The sequence below is a fragment of the Eucalyptus grandis genome, chromosome 8 (assembly GCF_016545825.1).
Source record: "Eucalyptus grandis isolate ANBG69807.140 chromosome 8, ASM1654582v1, whole genome shotgun sequence".
NCBI classification, from domain to species: domain Eukaryota; kingdom Viridiplantae; phylum Streptophyta; class Magnoliopsida; order Myrtales; family Myrtaceae; genus Eucalyptus; species Eucalyptus grandis.
In genome coordinates, this window is record NC_052619.1 from 20222289 (window position 1) to 20242302 (window position 20014).

Here is a 20014-nt window from a genome sequence, read left to right on the forward strand (position 1 = left end):
CTTTTAGAACTAAAAGCTAAATCATAGAGAGAATTTTGGAACTCTTAATGAAAAACAGACAACAAGAGCATAAAACAAATCAAGGAAACAGATAGCTACATGCTCCCATCCAGCTCCACCTAACTACATCATAGCTTCATCTTCAGCAAATTATAACGCATTCAATAGAGTAGGAAAAACAAGATGCTACATCTTGGCAAGCATAGAAAACTATTGGAAGTACTCTATACCTGCAAAGGAACCATATTGACTACAGGTTGAAGACAGTCCGCCACCTGAGGAACTTCAATGACTCTACATGCTCCACAAAGAGACACAGCTGCAGCATCTGTGGCATAATTGTAACCTGTGCCAAACATGAAAGTGACTGCTCTGCAATCAGTAGCTTAGCAAGATCTTTCATTTCCTGGTCAAGCTTCAGCACCTCTCTAACTTTGTCTACAAGATATTAACAAGGGATTTAACGTTTCATACGAAAGATGTATCAACATGAGTTTAGAAAGAAAAGGTACATCCAACGGAAGTTCAGAAACTGTGAAGGTGAGATAGGAATTGATACATATTTGGAAGGTCAAAAAGACAATCAATTATTGCTTCTCTTCTCACTTGGCTAGAAATAGCATCCCCTCCAATTGCTAAAGCTAACATAGCCATAAACATAACTTGACTTGTATATGCCTGCTCAAAAAGCATATCTGCAAATCAATTTCATGAAAAAAAAAAAAAAGACAAGAAAATCTTGAAGAAGAGAGGACCATTTCTGCAACAGAATGTTAAAAGGTACTCTCTCACGTTGGTGCTTGCCACACCTATCTCAGCACCAGCATTTATATGGACACCACCACAATGTGTATTGCTGGCAATTGCACTGCCAACAGTATTAGTAATTCCTACACATAATGCACCATTCTGGAGAGCATATTCCAGTGCATGTAAGGTATCTGCTGTTTCACCAGACTGACTGACAAATACTGCTGTATCTTCTCTATAAATTGGGCCTTGACCATCCAAAAGATCACTTGCAATTTCCATTGTCACGAGAATTCCTGTTTTGAAAGCAAGCAAACGAGAAAAGAGTCGGTAAAAATAAATTAACATCTCCAACCCACATAAGCTATCATTCAATACTTGCCTGAAAGTTCTTCCAAGATGGGCCTTGCAGCTAAAGCAGCATTATAACTCGTACCACAACCAATATAAACTATCCTCTGGCTCCTCCTAATTGTCTTGAGATGATCCTTCAATCCACCCAGAAGGACAGTCTTAGCTTTGCAGGTGTCTCCACGTATAAGTCTGCCCCTCATTGTGGTTGTTAGGGATTCTGGCCGTTCATGAATTTCTTTCTGCTTATAAGGTTTGTAGTTTCCTTTATTTATTTGTTCAACTTCCATCTCGAGAACAGAAAGTGCACGCTGTACAGATGCTGGCCTGGAAAGTACACCGCGTTTTCCTTTGTCACCATCAAACTTTAAGATAGATACCCCTCCATCCTGATGCAACCAGCATTAGTACAATAAATTCAGCATTTGGCTTCTCATGAGTCACTATGTTATTAAATACTCTGGAAAGAAACAATCATAGTCATCAGCCCTCAATTGAGGTGATATAGCAGGACTTTCCGCATCAAAGTTCACCTCCCATGTAGGCAACATGCTCCTCCAATGGAAAAGGACAAGACTGCTATTCAGCTACATGCAAGAAGTCAAGCCAAATAGAATTCTGGCGACATTGAGCCGAGAGGTTCTTGGTACAACTATATAGGTGGTTAGTACTGGTGATATTAAGCATATTTTACCATGTTGCTACGCAGTCCGACGGTATATTCACAAATTGATACTGAGACGAAATCGATAGAACTCACGTTGAGGTGAGGTACCCCCCACCCCTAAAATCTTAACAACTAAGATACATTTGGTCAATCAATAAAACATAAAATCAAGAGACTGATAAGGCAGCCTGTGCCATAAAGGTTAAAAATACACATAAATTCCTCAAAACAACTATGTAATTACCTTCAGATCAACAACTTCACCATCTTCAATGACCAGAACTGTTCTTGTGTGCTCAACCAGAGCATTTGCATCACTCAATAAAAACAGTTCCCTGGGATTCCCATACTGCTAAGGGTAGTTATCATCATGAAATAATGATCCTTTGCTTGATTCTTCCGTCAATTCCTGAATGAATTAATAACTATGTTACGATTATGATAAATTACAAGACAAACAAGAATTTTGTCAACCAAAATGCATAGGTAAGACATAAACAGGAATGGACAACTACACATGCGAATAAAGAAATCCTAAGACTAAGCTGCAGTTGACGCATCATGGAGACCTAAAAAATGAAGTAAGAGTTCAGCACCATAGACAACCACAAGCTTTTCTCAAACTTATCGTATCATGACCAAAAATATGTGCCATGGTGGACAACAGTAACAATGCTATTCCAATTCCCGGTTCTAATAGGAAATTAATGCGCATCCAGCTTAGCATTTCTAAGGCACTCTAAGACCAAAAGTAAAAACTCAATATACTGTCTCCACCAAGCAAAACAGATGCTATTCAACTCTTTGCAGAAACATTGTATCATAAGAAACGTTTGATTGAACTATTGTTAATAGCCTCAGCTCAAGAAGAACATACATAGCATAGCTTTTAGTGAAGCTGAAAGGACACAAAGCAACTGAAAATAGATAATGATTCATGAGATGTGATCAAAAGTAACTCATTTGCAACAAGTACCACCCAAGTTTTAAATGTAACTTACTTTGACTTCCAGTACAACTTGACTAAATGTGACAGTCGTGTCACCTGCAGTCCAAATAATATACCATTCATAAATAAAATGTCACTGAACATTGTGCTCTAGGGTAAAGTAACACGACAGCACACTTCAAGACACAAAGCAAATTATGTGGAATATGGCCCCGTTTGGTTCGACTTTGGGGAAATGCCATTGGGAGAATGCAAATACTTTGAGGGAAAGGGGCTTTCGAAAATGTTAGACCGTTTGGTAAATTATAGCTTTGAAATGCAACTTAGTATAAATACCATTTGGCAAAATTCACATTTGTAAGTAACTTTTGTTATTTTTTATTTTTTTTAAGTCTGAAATCAAATTCCGGCGGCCGGCCACCGCCGGCCAACCGCCGGCCACCGCTGGACGGCCAGATCTGGCCTTAAGACCGCCAGATCTGGCCTCGCCTGGTCGCCTGGGTCGCGCGACTAGGCGACGCCGGCTGAGGTCGCGCGGACCTCAGGCGCCCGACCTCAGGCCACCTCGCCTGAGGTGGTGCGACCTCAGGCGAGGCTTTCCGGCGGCCAGATCTGGCCGCTCGCGGCTAAGAGCCGCCCACCGCACAAAGAAGACGAACGCGAAGGAGACGATGAACAAGAACTCGGTGAAAGTAAAATCGCATCTCGGAATGCCCGATGCTCAAAGTTGGTCCTCCCGCTTTCGGCTTTCAGCATCTAAAATGCTCACATTTTGCAAATGGGCATTTAAAAGCTCAACCAAACACACAAAATTTTCCCAAAGGGGCTTTGGGGCCACAAAGCCCCTTCGGAAAGCCCAACCAAACAGGGCCTATGTATATATGATGAGCACAATCCCATTGGTGGTCATATTACCAGTTAATTTACTACAAGCAAACAATTGGAGAAATAAAATCAACTTTTGCCCAAAATGATGTCATTCATACGCTAAAAGGCATTGCAGAATAAATGTTGCGTTCGTTTCGCGGAAAATATCATGTTTTCGAAAACATTTTCTTGGAAGTTATTTTTCCTGGAAAATGACTCTATTTTCCGGTGTTCGGTCAAAATCTAAAATTTGAGTGGAAAATATTTTCCGTCGTTCGTTAGCTCATTTAATTGTTTAGAAAAATTATCAAAAATTAAATTTTAATATTTTTAATTGACTACAAACTTTATTTTATTTATTTATATTTTTAAAAATCGAAATTTTTATTATTTATTATTTATTTTTTTTTTCTTTTTTTCTTTTCCTTCCCTCCTTCCTCCTCCTTCTTCCTCCTCCTTCCTCCACCGTCGCCTTTTTCCTCCTCCTTCTTCCTCCTCCGTCCGCCGCCGCCACCTCCTTCCCGCCCGACGATGGCCTACGCCCAACGGCCGACCAAGACCCGTGGCCAAATCCGGCGAGCTCGAGGCTCGGCTGTGGCATCCCGGAAATTCAAAGCCGAGCCTTAAGGTGTGTTAAATGTCTTTAATTAGGTAATAGAATTTTATGGCTTATGCTTTAGCCAATTTGTCTTTTAATTTGATGAATTATGCTTGTGATTGTGGAAATTCAAATTTAATAGATTAATGCTTGGCCATATGATTTAAATTTCAATAATTAAAAAAAAAAATATCCCAAGACTTTGGCCAAGATGAAATTTGAATTTAGAAATATTTATAAAAAGGAATTCAAAAAAAAAAAAGAAAGAGAAAATAGGTTATTTTCGAAATGGGCCTTAGACCCATTAGCCTAAAGCTTGGTGGGCCAAGCTAGTCGGCCCATTGGGCCCAAGAAGGGGAGTTCGACCAGCCCAAGGGGGAATGGCCGGTTGGGCCTAAGCCCAAGCCCATTAACCCAAATCAAATTTCAAAAATAGAAATGACAAGTGGCAAGACAAATCCTCATGCATTGGCCATGGTTGAGGTGGATTAATCATTGCAATTGAGGGGGTATAAAAAGGGGATTTGGAGAGAGAGTGGCCGGTTCTTGCTTCATTTCCGTCCAAGAGAGAAGTGTGCGAGAGAGAGAGGGCTTGAGCGGAAGAGAGGAACCGAGAGGGAGGAGGTGGAGCCGAGAGTTCCCGCCGCCCGTTCGCCGTCGCCGCCTTGTCCGACCGTCCTACGCCGCCTTGTGCTTGCTGTTCGTTCATTTTGGAGGCAAGTGGGGGGGTCCTTTACTTCTCTTGCATGTTGTTTTGATGGTTGCATGTTCGGTTTTAGGGGTGATTTGGGCGAATTACCGAAGTAAGGGTTGAATGTGTTCATGTTATGTGGCTGTTTCCGTTCGGTTGGTGGTAGACAGTATCTTATTCGAGCTTGCATGTGTATTTGGAGTGTGATTTTGGCTTCGGTGTCTTCATGAAAGTTGAAGCTAACATCTTGAGGTATGACATACTTGAATTTCATGGAAAACGATGGTGATATGAGGGGTCAAAAGTTCTATTTCACGGAGGCTTTAGATCTGCGAATTTCCTACTGACCTTTTGTTGATTTCTTGGTTGCATGTTGATTTCTGTTGGAGATATCACTTTGTTTTCTTCATGAATGTTGTAGATAACATCCTAAACTATAACATACTCAAATTTGAGGAGAAAAAAATGAGTATAGCCTAGTTAATCAGCTAGATCTTTGAGACGGATGGTTCTGTTGAAGTGAACCGAGACACCCGAGACTTCAAGGACTTAAAAGAGGATCCTACTTTGGTTATTTAACCTAGATCTCTCATGAAACTTGTAAATGACACATTGATATATAACATACTCGAATTTCAGAGGAAACGAAAGAGATTTGATGGGTCAAACCTAAGTTTTTCGGTGATGTACGTTCTGGACGAAACGGTAGAGGTTCCAGAAGCTTCGTGGAGTTATATAAATTAATCTATAAATAATTTGGCTTAGAGTTCTTCATGAAAAATGCACGAAAATGTGTTGGCTATCATCCTGCAAAATTTGGGAATTTTCGGAGGTCATATGAGTATTTTAATTGAATTAATTCGAAAACTGTGCAATCTGGCCATGATCCGAATGTTGTGTATATTTTGTGGAAATTTGGGAAATTATGTAAAATGCAAATTAGCCATGGATTTTATGTGAAATTTGATTCTAATTGTTTGTTTAATGATTGATTGAAGATTATGATTTTTGGAAAATCATAAATATTAAATATGATATTTATTTATGAAAATAAATAAATATAATAATATAATAATATAATAATATAATAATAATAATAATAATAATAATAATAATAATAATAATAATAATAATAATAATAAAAATAAAAAATAAAAGGTGGATTATTTTATTGGCCATGAGTCCTATGGAATTATGATGCATTGTTATATGACATTGATGCATGTATGACCATTAATTATGATGTATTGCTATATGGCACGATGTATGAATGATCATGGAATTATGATGCATTGCTATATGATATTGATGCATGTATGATCATGAATTATGATGTATTGTTATATGGCACTGATGTATGAATGATCATGAATTATGATGCATTGCTATATGACATTGATGCATGTATGATCATGAATTATGATGTATTGTTATATGGCATTGATGTATGAATGATCATGAATTGTGATGCATGTATGTAAATCATATGCCATGAAATAACAAGATGAAAAGGATGATAAAAAGTGGAAAATGGTATGTGAGTAAGAGGTTGTGGTGGAGGATGTTGTCTGGTGGCCTGGTGGCGTAATTCCAGAGATTCCCGGGAGTTTCGGGATGCCCGGAATGTGGGGGCCGAAGCCTGTCGGAGGTTTCGCCCGAAGGGAGTGACTCGCGATGCCGGGATTAGGGTGCGAGATCCCGGTTAGAAGGGTAAAGGCGGAAGCCCTGTCGGAGGTTTCGCCCGAAGGGAATGTCTCGTGATGCTAGTTGAGATGCGAGATGCCCGGAATGTGGGGGCCGGAAGCCCGGTGGCCATGAGATGGCTGGGATACCGGGATCCCCGAAGGTTTTCGCCCGAAGGGATGGTGATGATGGTGAATTTGATGATTTGAGAAAAGATAATGTGGGGATCAATTGATAAATAAAAGTGGAAATTGATCTATGATGTGATATGCATGGTGATGCATGGTTAATGATGATATGATGTGATATGCATGGTGATGCATGGCTAATGATGATGTGATATGCATGGTGATGCATGGCTAATGATGATGTGATATGCATGGTGATGCATGGTTAATGATGATATGATGTGATATGCATGGTGATGCATGGCTAATGATGATGTGATATGCATGGTGATGCATGGCTAATGATGATGTGATATGCATGGTGATGCGTGGCTAATGATGATGTGATATGCATGGTGATGCATGGCCAATGATGATGTGATATGCATGGTGATGCATGGCTAATGATGATATGATGTGATATGCATGGTGATGCATGGTTAATGATGATGTGATGATAATGATATATGAGACGCCATGATGATGATATATATGCTATGATGATGCATGAATACGCTTGACATCAAAAAGGTAAGCAATGCTTGCATTGTATGATGGTATGCATGGTGCAGATTTGAGTTGTTATTGGATTTCCTATCTCGCCGAGTGGTTGTACTCACCCCTTTTGGGGATAACATTTGCATTAGCACTATGCCGCTACCCGCTGTTTCGCGTGGGGTATTTTACGGTCTACCGTCGATGTTGAGGTGGAGTGCACGGAGATAGATTGTCCCTCCGTGCCGGATTGACGTTTATCCGAGTGCGATACTTAGTTATGTATGATATCGGCCTGGCTGGGGGCCCTGTCATACAAGAGTTCATTTCTGTTCACGTCCGTCGAGATGGTGCCATGCGAGGGATGCTGCCGCCGCCACCACCTGACGCACCGGGTTGGGTGTGAGACTCACGCGCGATGAGTAGGAGCCAAGCTTTTTGATGTAGATAATCGACACCTTTGATGGGAGCTTGTGCGCTCAATGTAGAGGGTTGATAGTTTCTTTTTGAGATTTTAAGCAGGACATAGCAGAGTCCTCGCTTTTCTTGTTTTGTATCGACCCGAGAAAGGAAGAGTCCCATCTTAAAAGAATATGTAAATAAAGTGTCGATGTTCGTATATAAAATCCTGATGTGTAGCTGGTGTGTATTTGTATCATGGGTTAGAAGGGAGATAGATGACGATGTGAATTTTGCTTCTGCTATGAGTCGCGCATGGGACCGCTTTAAAAAATAATAATAATAATAATGCCCGTAATCTGGCAAGGCTTAATTTAGCCAAGAGATAGAGATGGTAAAAGATGTAACATCGGACCGTTAACGACCCGCGAAGGGTTCGGGGTGTTACACGGCCGGTCTCACCCGACCTCGTCGGATGGCGACAGCTCGAGCTCGCCCGGATCCGGCGAGCCGCGAGCTTCGTCGCCAAATCCGCGAGCCACGAGCTCCGCCGCCAGATCCGGCGAGCTCGAGGCTCGGCCGATCTCACCCGAGCTCGCCGAATCCGGTGACGGGGGGCTCGAGTTGGCCTGGATCGAGAGCCCGAGCTCTGCCGCTAGATCCGGCGAGCCGCGGCTCCGCCGCCAGATTCGACGAGTTTACGGCTCGCCACCGCACGACGAGCGGCGGGACGGCGGGCTCCCCGCGAGCCTCCGGTGCCGCCGCGGAGCTCCCTCTTGAGCCGGATCCTCCCGAGCGGCTTCGAGCCGCGGGAAGCGGAGCGCGGCGGTGGTGGCGGCGCCCGGGCCGGAGCGGGCGGGCGGGGAGCGGCTAGGGAGGGCGGAGGCTGGTCCCGAGAAGGACGTCGTCGAAGCCGACCGCGGAGAGAGAGAGAGAGAGAGAGAGAGAGAGAGAGAGAGAGAGAGAGAGAACGAGAACCGAAGGAAGAGAAGAGGCAAGAGGCAAAGAAGGAATTTTCCGATCAACGGAAAATGTTTTCCTTGACCGTGATTTTCCGCCCACCCAAACACCGGAAAATATGGAAAATATTTTCTGGAAGTTATTTTCCGCGAAATGAACGGAGCCTAAGTATCCATTTACTGAGGCCCTACAGAAAGAAAATGAGTCACCAATATAATTTGTTTTAAGATCTGAAGCCACTACACTTGTTGGGAAAAGTACTGGCGTGACATGGGCCTGACATGCATAAACAATACTTTCAACGAAAGATGTCAGAGATGCTTTATCCATTAGATGGCTCTTTAGTGTTTACAAAGAGTTGAACAGATTTCCAACACTACAACCTTCATATAACTACACGAGATTCAATTGAAAATCTATAGATTAATAATATAGCTTCAATTGGAAGATTGTTAAGCAAAAATTAAAATGATTAACTTCAACTTTTTTAATTTCAGTGTCTCTTGAAATTGTGTTGACTGAGGTTTCCTTTTCTTCACACACAAATTCAGTAAGAAGCTCATTAAAATGCAATGATGATCTTCATTGCATATAGGCTATTACCTGAATCTTCATTAGATTTATCAAAAACGTACTTGGCAAGCTTAGGAATCACTTCGGTGTCGTATCGATTCAAATGTGAACCCATGTCGAATTAGCATTTGCTTTAAGACCTGTTAATGTAAACGAAAAGGTAAGAACCTTAGAAGAATCTACCGGCAAAATTTTTTTCGTTACTTTTAAGCTAGAAAGAAATACCATTGAGATTGTACAGAATTTTACAGACTCATCACAGAGTAACATTTAAATTAGGAGCATATCATATAGTTCTTTTAGGAAAGCGTCTTGGTATCTAAAAATGCTTCTCACTGGGGTAAAATGAGGTCCATAACCTGTTGCAAGGTTCCTTGTGGTACACAGGATATTTCTTTGTTGATACCCGAAATTTTTGTCGACGTTTTAAAACATTCAATTTGCAAAAGTAAAAAAAAATTTTTAAGTGAAAAGATAAAAAAAAATTAATTAGAAATAAGGAAAAACGAAAAAAAAAAAAAAGAGAGAAAGGGGATGACGATTTCTCTCAGAGGTTTTTTTTCTTTTGGGGGCTCTCTCTCTGGGGATTGGGGGGGATCCGTATTCTCTCTCACGCGGGCAAGCTCTCTCTCTCTCTCTTGGGGGTTTTGCACACAGAGGCTCTGGGGGAGGATTCTCGCTCGGGGAGGAACGGTTTTCTCTGGCCTTTTCACGCTCTCTCTCTCTGGGTGTGGGAAAAGGCGGACGGTCTTCATCTCTTGTTCGGTGGAGAGCTCACGAGGAAAAAAAGAGAATCAAGGAGAGGAAAAGGATTGATCGTCATCGCTCCATTCCCCGACCTTGCGTGCGATTTCGATCGATCGGAAGCGACGGCGGTCACGGCGACGACGACGCCGGCGGTTCTGTTCGCTGGATCTGACCCGATCTAAAGCCGGCCGGAGATCCGCTTTATCTTTCGCCATTCTCGGACTCGAATCTCTGGGGATCGGGCTCACCGAATCGGTGAGCTCTCTCTCTCTCTTTCTCGAACCGTTAGGGTTTCGATTTTTGTCTCTCTTTGAATCCGTTCGGGTCATTGATTCTGCCTTCTCCCTCTCGATCGCTTTCTCTGGTGATTTTGCTCTCGGTTGAATCTGACGATCTCATCGCGGATCGCGTCCTTCCGGAGCTCGAGGTGCAGGGATTCAGAATTGCGCCGAGATTAGAAGCCTCAACTTGGTTCCGAGGGCAGAACCAAAGAGTAGATCTATTGGTGTTCACGAAGACTACGATCACTCGATCAAGCATCAAAGTTTCACAAACAAGGTATCATTCTGAATTTGGTTAGCAGACTTTGTTAGAAGTGATTGTCAAATATTATGAACTGGAAGTTGATCAGGTTACTATTACTATTTTCATATGTTTGATTCCAGTTGTCATTGATGCTTGTGTGAAGCCTGTGTCAGTGAAGTCCTGTGTTTGATCAGATTGATTAGGTTTTACCATTGATGATCTTTATGTCCTGATTAGTTACTTCGTCGTCTTCGTGATTGCTTGTTTGAAACTTCGTGCCGATCACAGGTCTAGCTTTTCAGGCTCATGAACTTACAGAGAAATGATATCTCAGCGTAAAAACACATTTGTATGGAGAGACCTCTCATTTGAAACTAAAAGTACGTGGATAATTCCTGATTATCTGAGGATATATTGTTGTTGCCATCTGTTGGATCCCATGCTGGTTTTAGTTTTAATTACTGGGACCTTGCAATAGATATATCACATCTTGGATATCTTACCTTTCTTCTGGTTTTCTTTCGAATGAGACTCATTATATTGAAGAAGAGAAAGAGGATTTTTAGGTTCTTGCAGATATACAACTTTGTTGTTATTGTTCTTTCTCTTGTATATCAATCTCTTTCTGTTGGGGATTTTTGTGCAAAAAGAATGCAAGACAGCAAATTATATACTTAAAGTGATTGGTTGTCAGCTAACCTTGCTTTTCTTATGGCTGTTTCCTTCAGTTGTTTGCCTTTATACTGTGATTGTTGGTGATCATCATAGTGTCCGATGAGGCGAGGACCTTTTGTGTCAAAGTGTATTCTCGACATTGAAAGTTCGGGGCCATGATACATTAGTAACTGAAATTTCTAATGAAAGTTAGATGATAACTCTTTACTGATATGCATTGTTCAACCTTGTATCTGAAATTTTCTGCTGGATGTTATACTTGGACTCATGAATTGATGCTTCATGAAATGCCTTTGGTTATAACATACAGTTCCTTTTTTTTATTTTGGAATTGATTCAATTAGGGAAATGCTGTCTTTTCTGTGGCTAATTGCTGTTAGTCTTAAGATGAGATAGTAGATTTGTCAAATTGCTTTTAATACTGTTGTAGAGTGACGGTGTGACATGCTACCATGTTCTATTTTTTATTGACCTCTTCATGTTCTTGAATTTTTAGAAATTCACGTGTTAAAAATTTTGAGAAGCTTCCTCGTAAAAATTGTTCTTATGATGCTGATTTCACATGATTTGTGTATCGATTGGACTCAACTTCTCTTGTGATTCGTATGATAGAAATCTGTCATAAAAAATGAAATTCATGACCCTTATTTTTCCCTTATCAAAGCTGACCTTGTCACTTTTCTATGATTTTCTTATTAAGAAACTCTAAAATTGGATCCTTAACAAAATTTGTTCGTCTCTCTTTTGTTCGCGCTGTGGTAAAATTCCATATTCTTCAGATTTTCTTTTAGGTCAAATCACTATTAATGTGTCGTGACATCTCGATATTTTGCTGCAATTCCGACGTGATATTGTGCATTCTTGAATTTTTTTTAACTTCTATGTAACTCACGTTAAAAACTTTTTCCATGAAAATTGTTACCATGATTGGATGTGCATTTGATTCTAACTTGAGGTTAGTTTGGTTATTAATTGATGCCATTTTGATCAAGAAAATTCATACGTGCTTGTGGTAAGATATGGCTTCAATTTCATGGCGATTTGTCATCAAACAATTACACTTTATAGTCTCACGTGCTCTGTTACAATTCTGATTGCATGCTGGAAGTTGTGGATTAAACATTGATTAGATGGACATACATGTAGCATGAACACGCTCGATGATGCATATTGTTTGGTGAATGATCTTTTGTCAGCAAATTCACTTGTTTGGTTAACTGAGAACCAAGGTTATATGACTTGGATGTATGTCATATTATATGCTTTGCACGTGATCATTTGATGAATGATTTTGGTGCGACACATATTAATGCTGAACTTTAGGATATCACTCGAAACTCGACTTCGCATTGTACTTCTTTTAAACAATTGATTTTGATATGATGTATTGTTTTTGGTTGCTTGATGTGTTTGACTGTTTCTTTTATTTGTATGCACCTAGTCATAAATTTCTTAGATTAGGTTTAGATTAGGACCTTGAAGATGGAGAAGGCGTGAAGATGGTGGAGGTCGATGTCCATTCCGACCATTTTCATGTAATACCCATTTTCCCGACATATGTCTCGGGTTCCATGCATTGTATAAAACCCGACGAGTTACGAGTTTTTCTTTCTTTTTCCCATATATTTTCTTTTAGGTTTGCATGATAGATTTACTGCTTTTCTTGATTGTTTACTTCATGTCTTGCAATTTCAATTTCATTGATTGTTTTCCTTTCATTTTTTAGGAATAAAATAGAACGAAATAATCCACCACGCGTGATCACTTAGTCTATAATTGACGATCCTAAAAATATAAAAAGAAATGCATAGACATATTAGGAAAAACACAACATACTGTTTAGGTACCGAAATGGCGCTAATAGTAATATTAGCGTAACCCAAGTCCCCGAACCTAGATATCTGGTTGCGTAGGAATCGAGGGAATACTCCCGACCCTCGATTGGGTTTCTAGCCAACCCCCAAAAATGAGGCTAGTGGCGACTCCTGTACATTTTTTAGGTTGTTAAATACCTAGATCATATAAATAAATCCGCTGTCGCACGGGGTACGAGCTTGGGAGAGCTCGTGATCTCGTGAGGAAACTTCCGTGATCAAAGTACCTCTAAACTCGACCTTTCCCCACCTTGGATACTTTTCGAGGGGGTGGCGAAATCGGGTCGCGACACTGCTAATGATCCACACTTCAAGCTGCATGTGCTCTGTGAAGCCTTCAATGAAAGGTCCATGATAATATGTCAGAACGATAAGCCTTGGCCCCAGTTTATTATTAACAACGACTAATGTGGCCTATTCATAAGACCCCTTACTAGATCAATCAAACAAAGCTTCATTGATTGAATCAACTTCTCCCTCTAGTCAGCAGCTATGCCTTCACTCACATTCTAAGAAAGAGTAGTTGTCTAGATTAAATACCTCTAAGATGCATAAACTGATTCATGGCATAAAATCATCCAAACACAAAATATGATCTGCGATACCTCAGGAGATGTAAGCATTACATTGTCATAATGTTACAAATAATCAATGACAAGGATGTACCTTCGGCCTACATGAAAATTTGAAGCTAACTCACCTCAAAGGTGAAAGAAAGCTTTCATAATTTATATAGTAAATGACAACCTGAATATAAATAAAAAGTATACTATAGTCCAAATAGTTGCCAGTTAAGCCTTAACCAACCTCATGATTAGTAACGACCCTATTTTGTACAACCAAAAACTCATTTTCAGCATCGGAGCTCTAAGGATGACTATTCCTAGGAGCAGGTACTCCATGAGTCGCCGACTGTGTGTGCACTATTCCGGCATGAGTAAGAAAAGATTCCTCCAAATTCAAGTCTGTGGCATCAACCTCTGATGATAACACAATCAACAGTGAGTTCCTTGAACTTGGTTGAGGAAAACTAAAAAGCTAGACTTGAAATATGGAGATGTCAAATAATCCATCACACAAATATAACAAAGTAGAACGGCCATACAGAAGTTTTGTTTAACGGAATAAACAAGAAAAATCCTACACGAAAACACATTCCTAGTTTGAAGATGTTGAGTAATGCATGCATCCATATAAAACTGCAACATTGAAACCAGTGGAGCTCCCTTGAATTCACAAATGAGGCGCAATAGTTTCAATGGCACAAATGGATTCAAGGTGAATACACATGGTCTATGTAATAATATTTCCTTCAATCGAAAAACTGCATTTAAACTTGACAGTGAACATGTGGATCACTGCTTAACATTCCTCTATCTCCCAAAAAAAAAAATCCTAATGCTGCTCGAAACGAAAATACTCTCAACTTGTATTTTTGCCAAATTAATTTCTAAGAGAATCTTGGAGAAAAGATGGACTTTGACACCTCAATGAGCTTCGATTATGTCCAGCAACTATTAGCAACAAGGTTAAACTTTCACCCCACAATGAAATCTAGTTTCACCCAGAAGCTCAGGTATCTAAACAACTTGTAGTGAGTTAAAGAGTTTAGATAATGTCCACCACCATTAGCAATAAGGTTGGTCTCGATTAAAGTCCCACTGAACAAAGGCCAATTTCATTGTCACGACGCTTCCACCTCTCTCTTCTTATTTCCTCTTCCCTTATCTTAGCCAAGTAACTGTGTTACTTCACCAGAATCAGAAAGCCGAAGAAGAAAAGGCGGCCCTTTGGACTATTGAGCTTTTTTCTGAATAGAAACAGCAGAATGATAAAAAGGGCGTGTGTTTCTGTTCCAGTCCAAAAGACGCTCTCCAGCAGTGCATTCTGACCATGTGGACGGTTTCTCTCGAAATTAGGGACAAAATGACAAACGACACAGCAGGTCTAACCGCCGAAGCGGCAGAACAACGTCCTTTAACGAGGACAAACATAATAAATTAACTAAAAAACAAAAAAGAGAGACCGAATCGGATCGAGGAGATGAACTGTATCCGAGGTGCGCATGAAAATCATATGCAGCGACCTTTTCCACGAGAATCATGTCAAGCGGGGCAGATAAACTAAACGGGGCAATCGATCGTTCCGAAATCAATCTCCAAATCAAACGAGAAGCATAATATATAAGAAAGCTTCGTCAGATCACAAGGCGAGCGGGAAATTCGAGCGCGAGAATGAGAATTGGGGGTATACCTTGGTAGACGGATTTGACGAGGGACTCGATGTTGCCTTCCTGGCGGAAGACGAGAGGCGGGAGGGAGACGGATGAGGCATCGATGGAGACGCCGGTGGAGTCGTAGCTGCGGCACTGAGGCGAGGGAGGCCGTGAAGAGGACCTGGAGGATGTAGCTCCTCTCCCTCTTCACATTGTAGTTCAGGCAGGCGGATATGCCGCACGTTTCTCCCCTTCTTCCCCCTTCGCCTTCCGCGCCCGCGCCCGCGTCCGCGTCCGCGTCCGCCTCCTCCTTCATGGCTGCCGGAACTCCGACTAAAAAATCCGCGAGAGGGAGACGGAGACGGGGAGAGAGAGAGAGAGAGAGAGAAGTAGCCAAAGATGGAGATCACTTCTGACCTTTGACCCGCTCTACTACTACTACTTCCTCTTCTTCTTCTTATTCGTCTTCCTCGGAGGATCGAAGGATGATGATCGACGACGATTCGTCAACGAGGTGGTCGTGTGGCCACCAACGACCGACCTGTGCTTGAACGAGATGAAAACGAAAAAAGAAAACGAAAAATTACGCTGATGTGGAAATATAAGAGAGGATTTTCAGATGGGTCACTCTCTCCTCACCGAGTGGATAAGGATCATGCTGATGTGGTGGAGTGCGGCCACGTCCTCAATCGCGAGATCGCAAGGTCGCGCGGGAGGCTAACGTGAAAAGTTAAGGGCGTTAAAAATTTGATTTTTCTACTTTTACTCCTGACCAATTTTTAAATTAAAATATGCATTTGATAATTTTATAAAATTTTTATTTTAAAATAAAAATTCATTTAATAATGATACGAAATTTCTCTCTCATGAGTGATGATAGGAGGCGGCCAACGTCCAACGGGCGATCGGCAATCGGGCGATGACTAGCGACGGTGACTAGTGTCCAAAGCATGCGGTGGTGTGCGGGCGACTAGCAACGTGTGGCCGATGTCTGACGTATGGCGAGAGGCGGCAAGAGGTGAGCGGGCAACGTTTGGTAGCTGATGATCAATGGCAAGAGGCGGGCTAGCGACGTCTGGTGATTAGCGACCATCGGTGGGGTGGCAATGAGCATCCAACATTCAGTGGTCAATGGCCACCATCCAACATCTCGCAACTGGTGGCATGCGGTTCGACTAACGTCTAGCAATCGGTAGCGAGTGCGCGACAGGTGATAATGAGAATAAACAATAAGAAGAGTTTTAATCTCTCACATTTTTCCAAAAATAGAAAAAATAAAAATTTTAGATTTTGATTTTTTGTCCAAATCCATTTTGAAGTACCAAACAAAGTTTTATTTCAAAACTATTCCGGGAAGCACAAAAACAAGGAAATAAAGAAACATAATGATTATCATTAGCATTCTAAGTGATCAACTATCTATATTGTTCTAAGAAACAAAATGTGTGAACAGTTTTACCAAAAACTGTTGGGAATCCGAACGAATTAGGGAAATCATGTCACAATTCTTACACAAAGTTCATCATATGCTTGTATTTTGCTTTTAACCAGATACATGATTCTGCATGCATAATAAAAGAGGAATAAATCGTTTAGCGTGCCATTTAGAATTCCGGTGCAAGTCACTCGCCAATGGCGGAGACAGCTTTTTGAAGAAGAGGATCAAAACTATTTACCTAGAATCAAAAAAAAAAAAAAAGGAAAAAAGGCCTTCTCCATTTTGTAGCGACGGTTGTTCGAGAGTTGTTCGTGGGCCTCGGCCCTTCTTTTAGGCCCATTTTATTCTTCCAATCTTTAACATTTGCCAGCCCAAAAAGATGAATGAGCGTCTATCGATTTTTACCAATTAGCCGTGCTGCGCTTGTTCTTCAATGTCCAAGGTCGTCTTCGTATTCCTTTCTGTTTTATTTTACGCCATCATTTTTTTTCTCTTACACCTTAGATTAGAAATGAGGCAAAATCCCATCTTTTCACTTTTTATTTCACATTGATAATTACTGTTAGTGTTCTCCCCTACAATCGCAAAGTACATCAATTTGTCTCATAGTGATTTCATTGCAATTATCTAAACGCGATTCAGTTGAGTAAAATAAATGAAATCTGAATCTTTTTCAATTCAATTTTGGCCATCTAGAAAGGTACCATAAAAATTTTTAATTGTAGAAGGTACAGTCAATTTTTATTATAAAGATTTGAAAGGAGGACAAAAATACACACTACGCTCATTGATTTCTCTTATTGAGGAGTATGTCGTTGTGTTTTGGTTGTAAAAAAAAAATTAAATCTTCCTTTTACAAATTCACATTTTCATAAAAATCGTCTACCCATAAATATTTTTTTAATTCCTTTCATTTACTTTAATTCTAGTGATTCTTTATTCATCTATTTTTCCTTTCTAATTTTCTCTGATAAATATAAAATCTCTACCTAAACTAAGGTCCATTCGCACAGTTCTCTAAACTACGATGTCACAATCACCCCCGGTCCAAACGTAAACGGCCCCCAGCACTCGGAATGAGAAAAAAAGGAGAGGCGCACGATCTAACTCAAATATGATTTTACGCTCCTGCCCTTGCGAAACCCCGTGATTTTCAACTCCTCCGCCGTCGCATTCCATCGGTGCTCCAAAAGGTCAAAAAACTGACGAGACGATGGTGATGTCGTTTAGCATGGCGTTGCGGACTTTTTTAGGGTATTAAATGTCATGAGGACGAAAAGAGAACCCGGTTCGCGGTTCGGGTTGAATCTTTGGGAATGGAGAGAAGGAGTCTTTTCAAAACATGCACAGTTCGAATTTTCCCTGATAAATATAAAATCTCTGCCTAAACTAAAATGAAACAGAACCTCTGAAAAGAGGAAACAGTAATGTTAAGGTACTTTATAAGAACAAAATAGTTAGAACAGCATAATGATAAGGCTCAATCAATAAAATTGGTTTTTTTTTTGTGCTAGTTGAGACTTAAAAAGGGAAAATAGTTAGAACAGCATTAATGATAAGGCTCAATCAATAAAATTGGTTTTTTTTTTTTTTTGTGCTAGTTGAGACTTAAAAGGGAATCTCTTTAAGAACTAAACAAAAAATTATAGAGAGAATTTTGGAACCCTTAATCCAAAAACAAACACCAAGAGCATAAAACAAATCGAGAAAACAGAAAACGAAATGCTCCCTTCCAATTCCACCCCATCTACATCATAGCTTCGCATTCAGCAAGATATGGTGAATTCACTACAACATAAGAAAAAAATGTTGCATCTTGGCAAGGCATAAAGAGATTTTCTCTTGATAGATAAGCATTAAGAAATTATGTAAGTACCCTATACTTGCAAACAAACTATATTGACTATAGGCTGAAGACGGTCCTCCACCTTTGGAACTTCAATGCCCTACACACTCCTCAACGAGACACAGCTGCAGCATCCCCCCTTGGGCACACGACAATTAGGCGTCATTTACTGGCACAAAGTTGCTGAATAACTGATTGTTGCTCGTTGTTAACATTGACACCTTCAATTTAGACCAAATAGGGAATATTAGGATGCAAGTTAACCTCTACTGCAAAAGCTAACCTAAAGCAAGGATCATGAATAGTAATCACTACAACAGATAGACTGTCATCCACTAGAGCCAGAGGACGATGTTTCATCTCACCAGCAAGCATTCCTTCACTGTGCATTAATACCACTTCCTTTACTTAAAGAACCTTCCAAAGCTACATCATATCATCTGCCAAACATGGGAAGTGACTGCTTTGCAATCAGTAGCTTATCAAGATCTTCCATTTCACGGTCAAGTTTCAACACCTCTCTAACTTTGTCTACAAGATATAAGTAAAAGATTTAATGCTTCATACAAAAAATTCTCTCAAAATAAGTTCAAACGAAAAAGGCGGATACAACTTAGAAGTTCAGAAATTGTTAAGGTGAGATAGGAAGTGACACATATTAGAAAGGTCAAAAAGACAATCGATTGTTGCATTCTCTTTTAGTTGTACTAAGAAGCTTTGCACTCAGTGTGGCTAGAATTTGATGTGGCTCGACACACTTCGATAGTTGAGTGAATCTATCTATTTATAATGCTGCAGCGACGCACCAGAGAATGCAGTGAATTGGGAGCGAAGGCGAGAGAGGAGCCAATTTTGAAAAGAAGAAAAGAGAGAGTCTTCTTCATTGACAAGAGGGAGGCCCAAGATTTTGAAATATTAGGGAGAATTTTCAGATCTATCCTAGTGGGACATGGCTCCATGTGTCACTCAATAAGTGGAAAGGGATTATGCCGATGTGGTGGAGCATGGCCATGTCCTCAATTGCAAGATTGCAAGGTGAGGTGGGAGGCTAATGTGGGAGGCTAAGTGGTCGGCTACGTATATCATTCTATGAAACAAAATGCATGAACAGTACTGTCAAGAAACTCACATTATATTGCTGGAAACCTGAGTGAATTAGAGAAACCATGCCACAATTCTTTCACAAAGGCCATCTTATGTACTCCATCTGTCGACCTTCCTTTTTTTTTTTTTTTTTTTTTTTTTTTTGTATTTTGCTTTTGAACCAGATACGTAATTCTACATGCCTAAGAAAAGAGGAATAGATTCAATGGATCGCACTCGCCCATTTTTTAGTCTGAAGAGGCCAGGCCGTATTATCGAAGCTTTGAGAAAGAACCTTATGGAGCCGAACCCTTTGAGACCATGGAAAACGCAACTAAGATAAGAACACAAACCACCACTCAAGGACCAAAATCCAAAACAAGTCCATAGATAGTGTTGTTAGTAAAATGGGTTCAAGGCAAGAAGTAATTACTCACCAATGTTGACAAAATCCTTGAAAG

The 20014-nt window shown here is 40.5% G+C and overlaps 1 protein-coding gene and 2 pseudogenes across 1 annotated transcript; all 3 read right to left on the minus strand.

Moving 5' to 3' along the window:
- Positions 1-230: 230 nt before the first annotated feature.
- On the minus strand, positions 231-1060 carry LOC120286866 (glutamine--fructose-6-phosphate aminotransferase [isomerizing]-like). The gene is made up of 2 exons (XM_039299444.1): positions 739-1060; positions 231-346 (listed from the first exon to the last, which is right to left on the minus strand). Exons 1-2 carry the CDS (start codon positions 1030-1032, stop codon positions 251-253), a joined length of 390 nt encoding a protein of 129 aa, XP_039155378.1. The 5' UTR covers positions 1033-1060; the 3' UTR covers positions 231-250.
- Positions 1061-1094: 34 nt separating this feature from the next.
- LOC120287056 lies at positions 1095-9265 on the minus strand (annotated as a pseudogene).
- A 4303-nt stretch (positions 9266-13568) lies between these two features.
- On the minus strand, positions 13569-15738 carry LOC120286865 (annotated as a pseudogene).
- Between the last annotated feature and the right edge of the window lie 4276 nt (positions 15739-20014).

Coding starts and splice junctions, on each gene's coding strand:
- LOC120286866 (XM_039299444.1), bottom strand. CDS start 1,032: ATGGAAATTGCAAGTGATCTTTTGGATGGTCAAGGCCCAATTTATAGA. Junction 347..738: donor ATGGTCCTCTCTTCTTCAAG/ATTTTCTTGTCT, acceptor TGTTTGGCACAG/GTTACAATTATGCCACAGAT.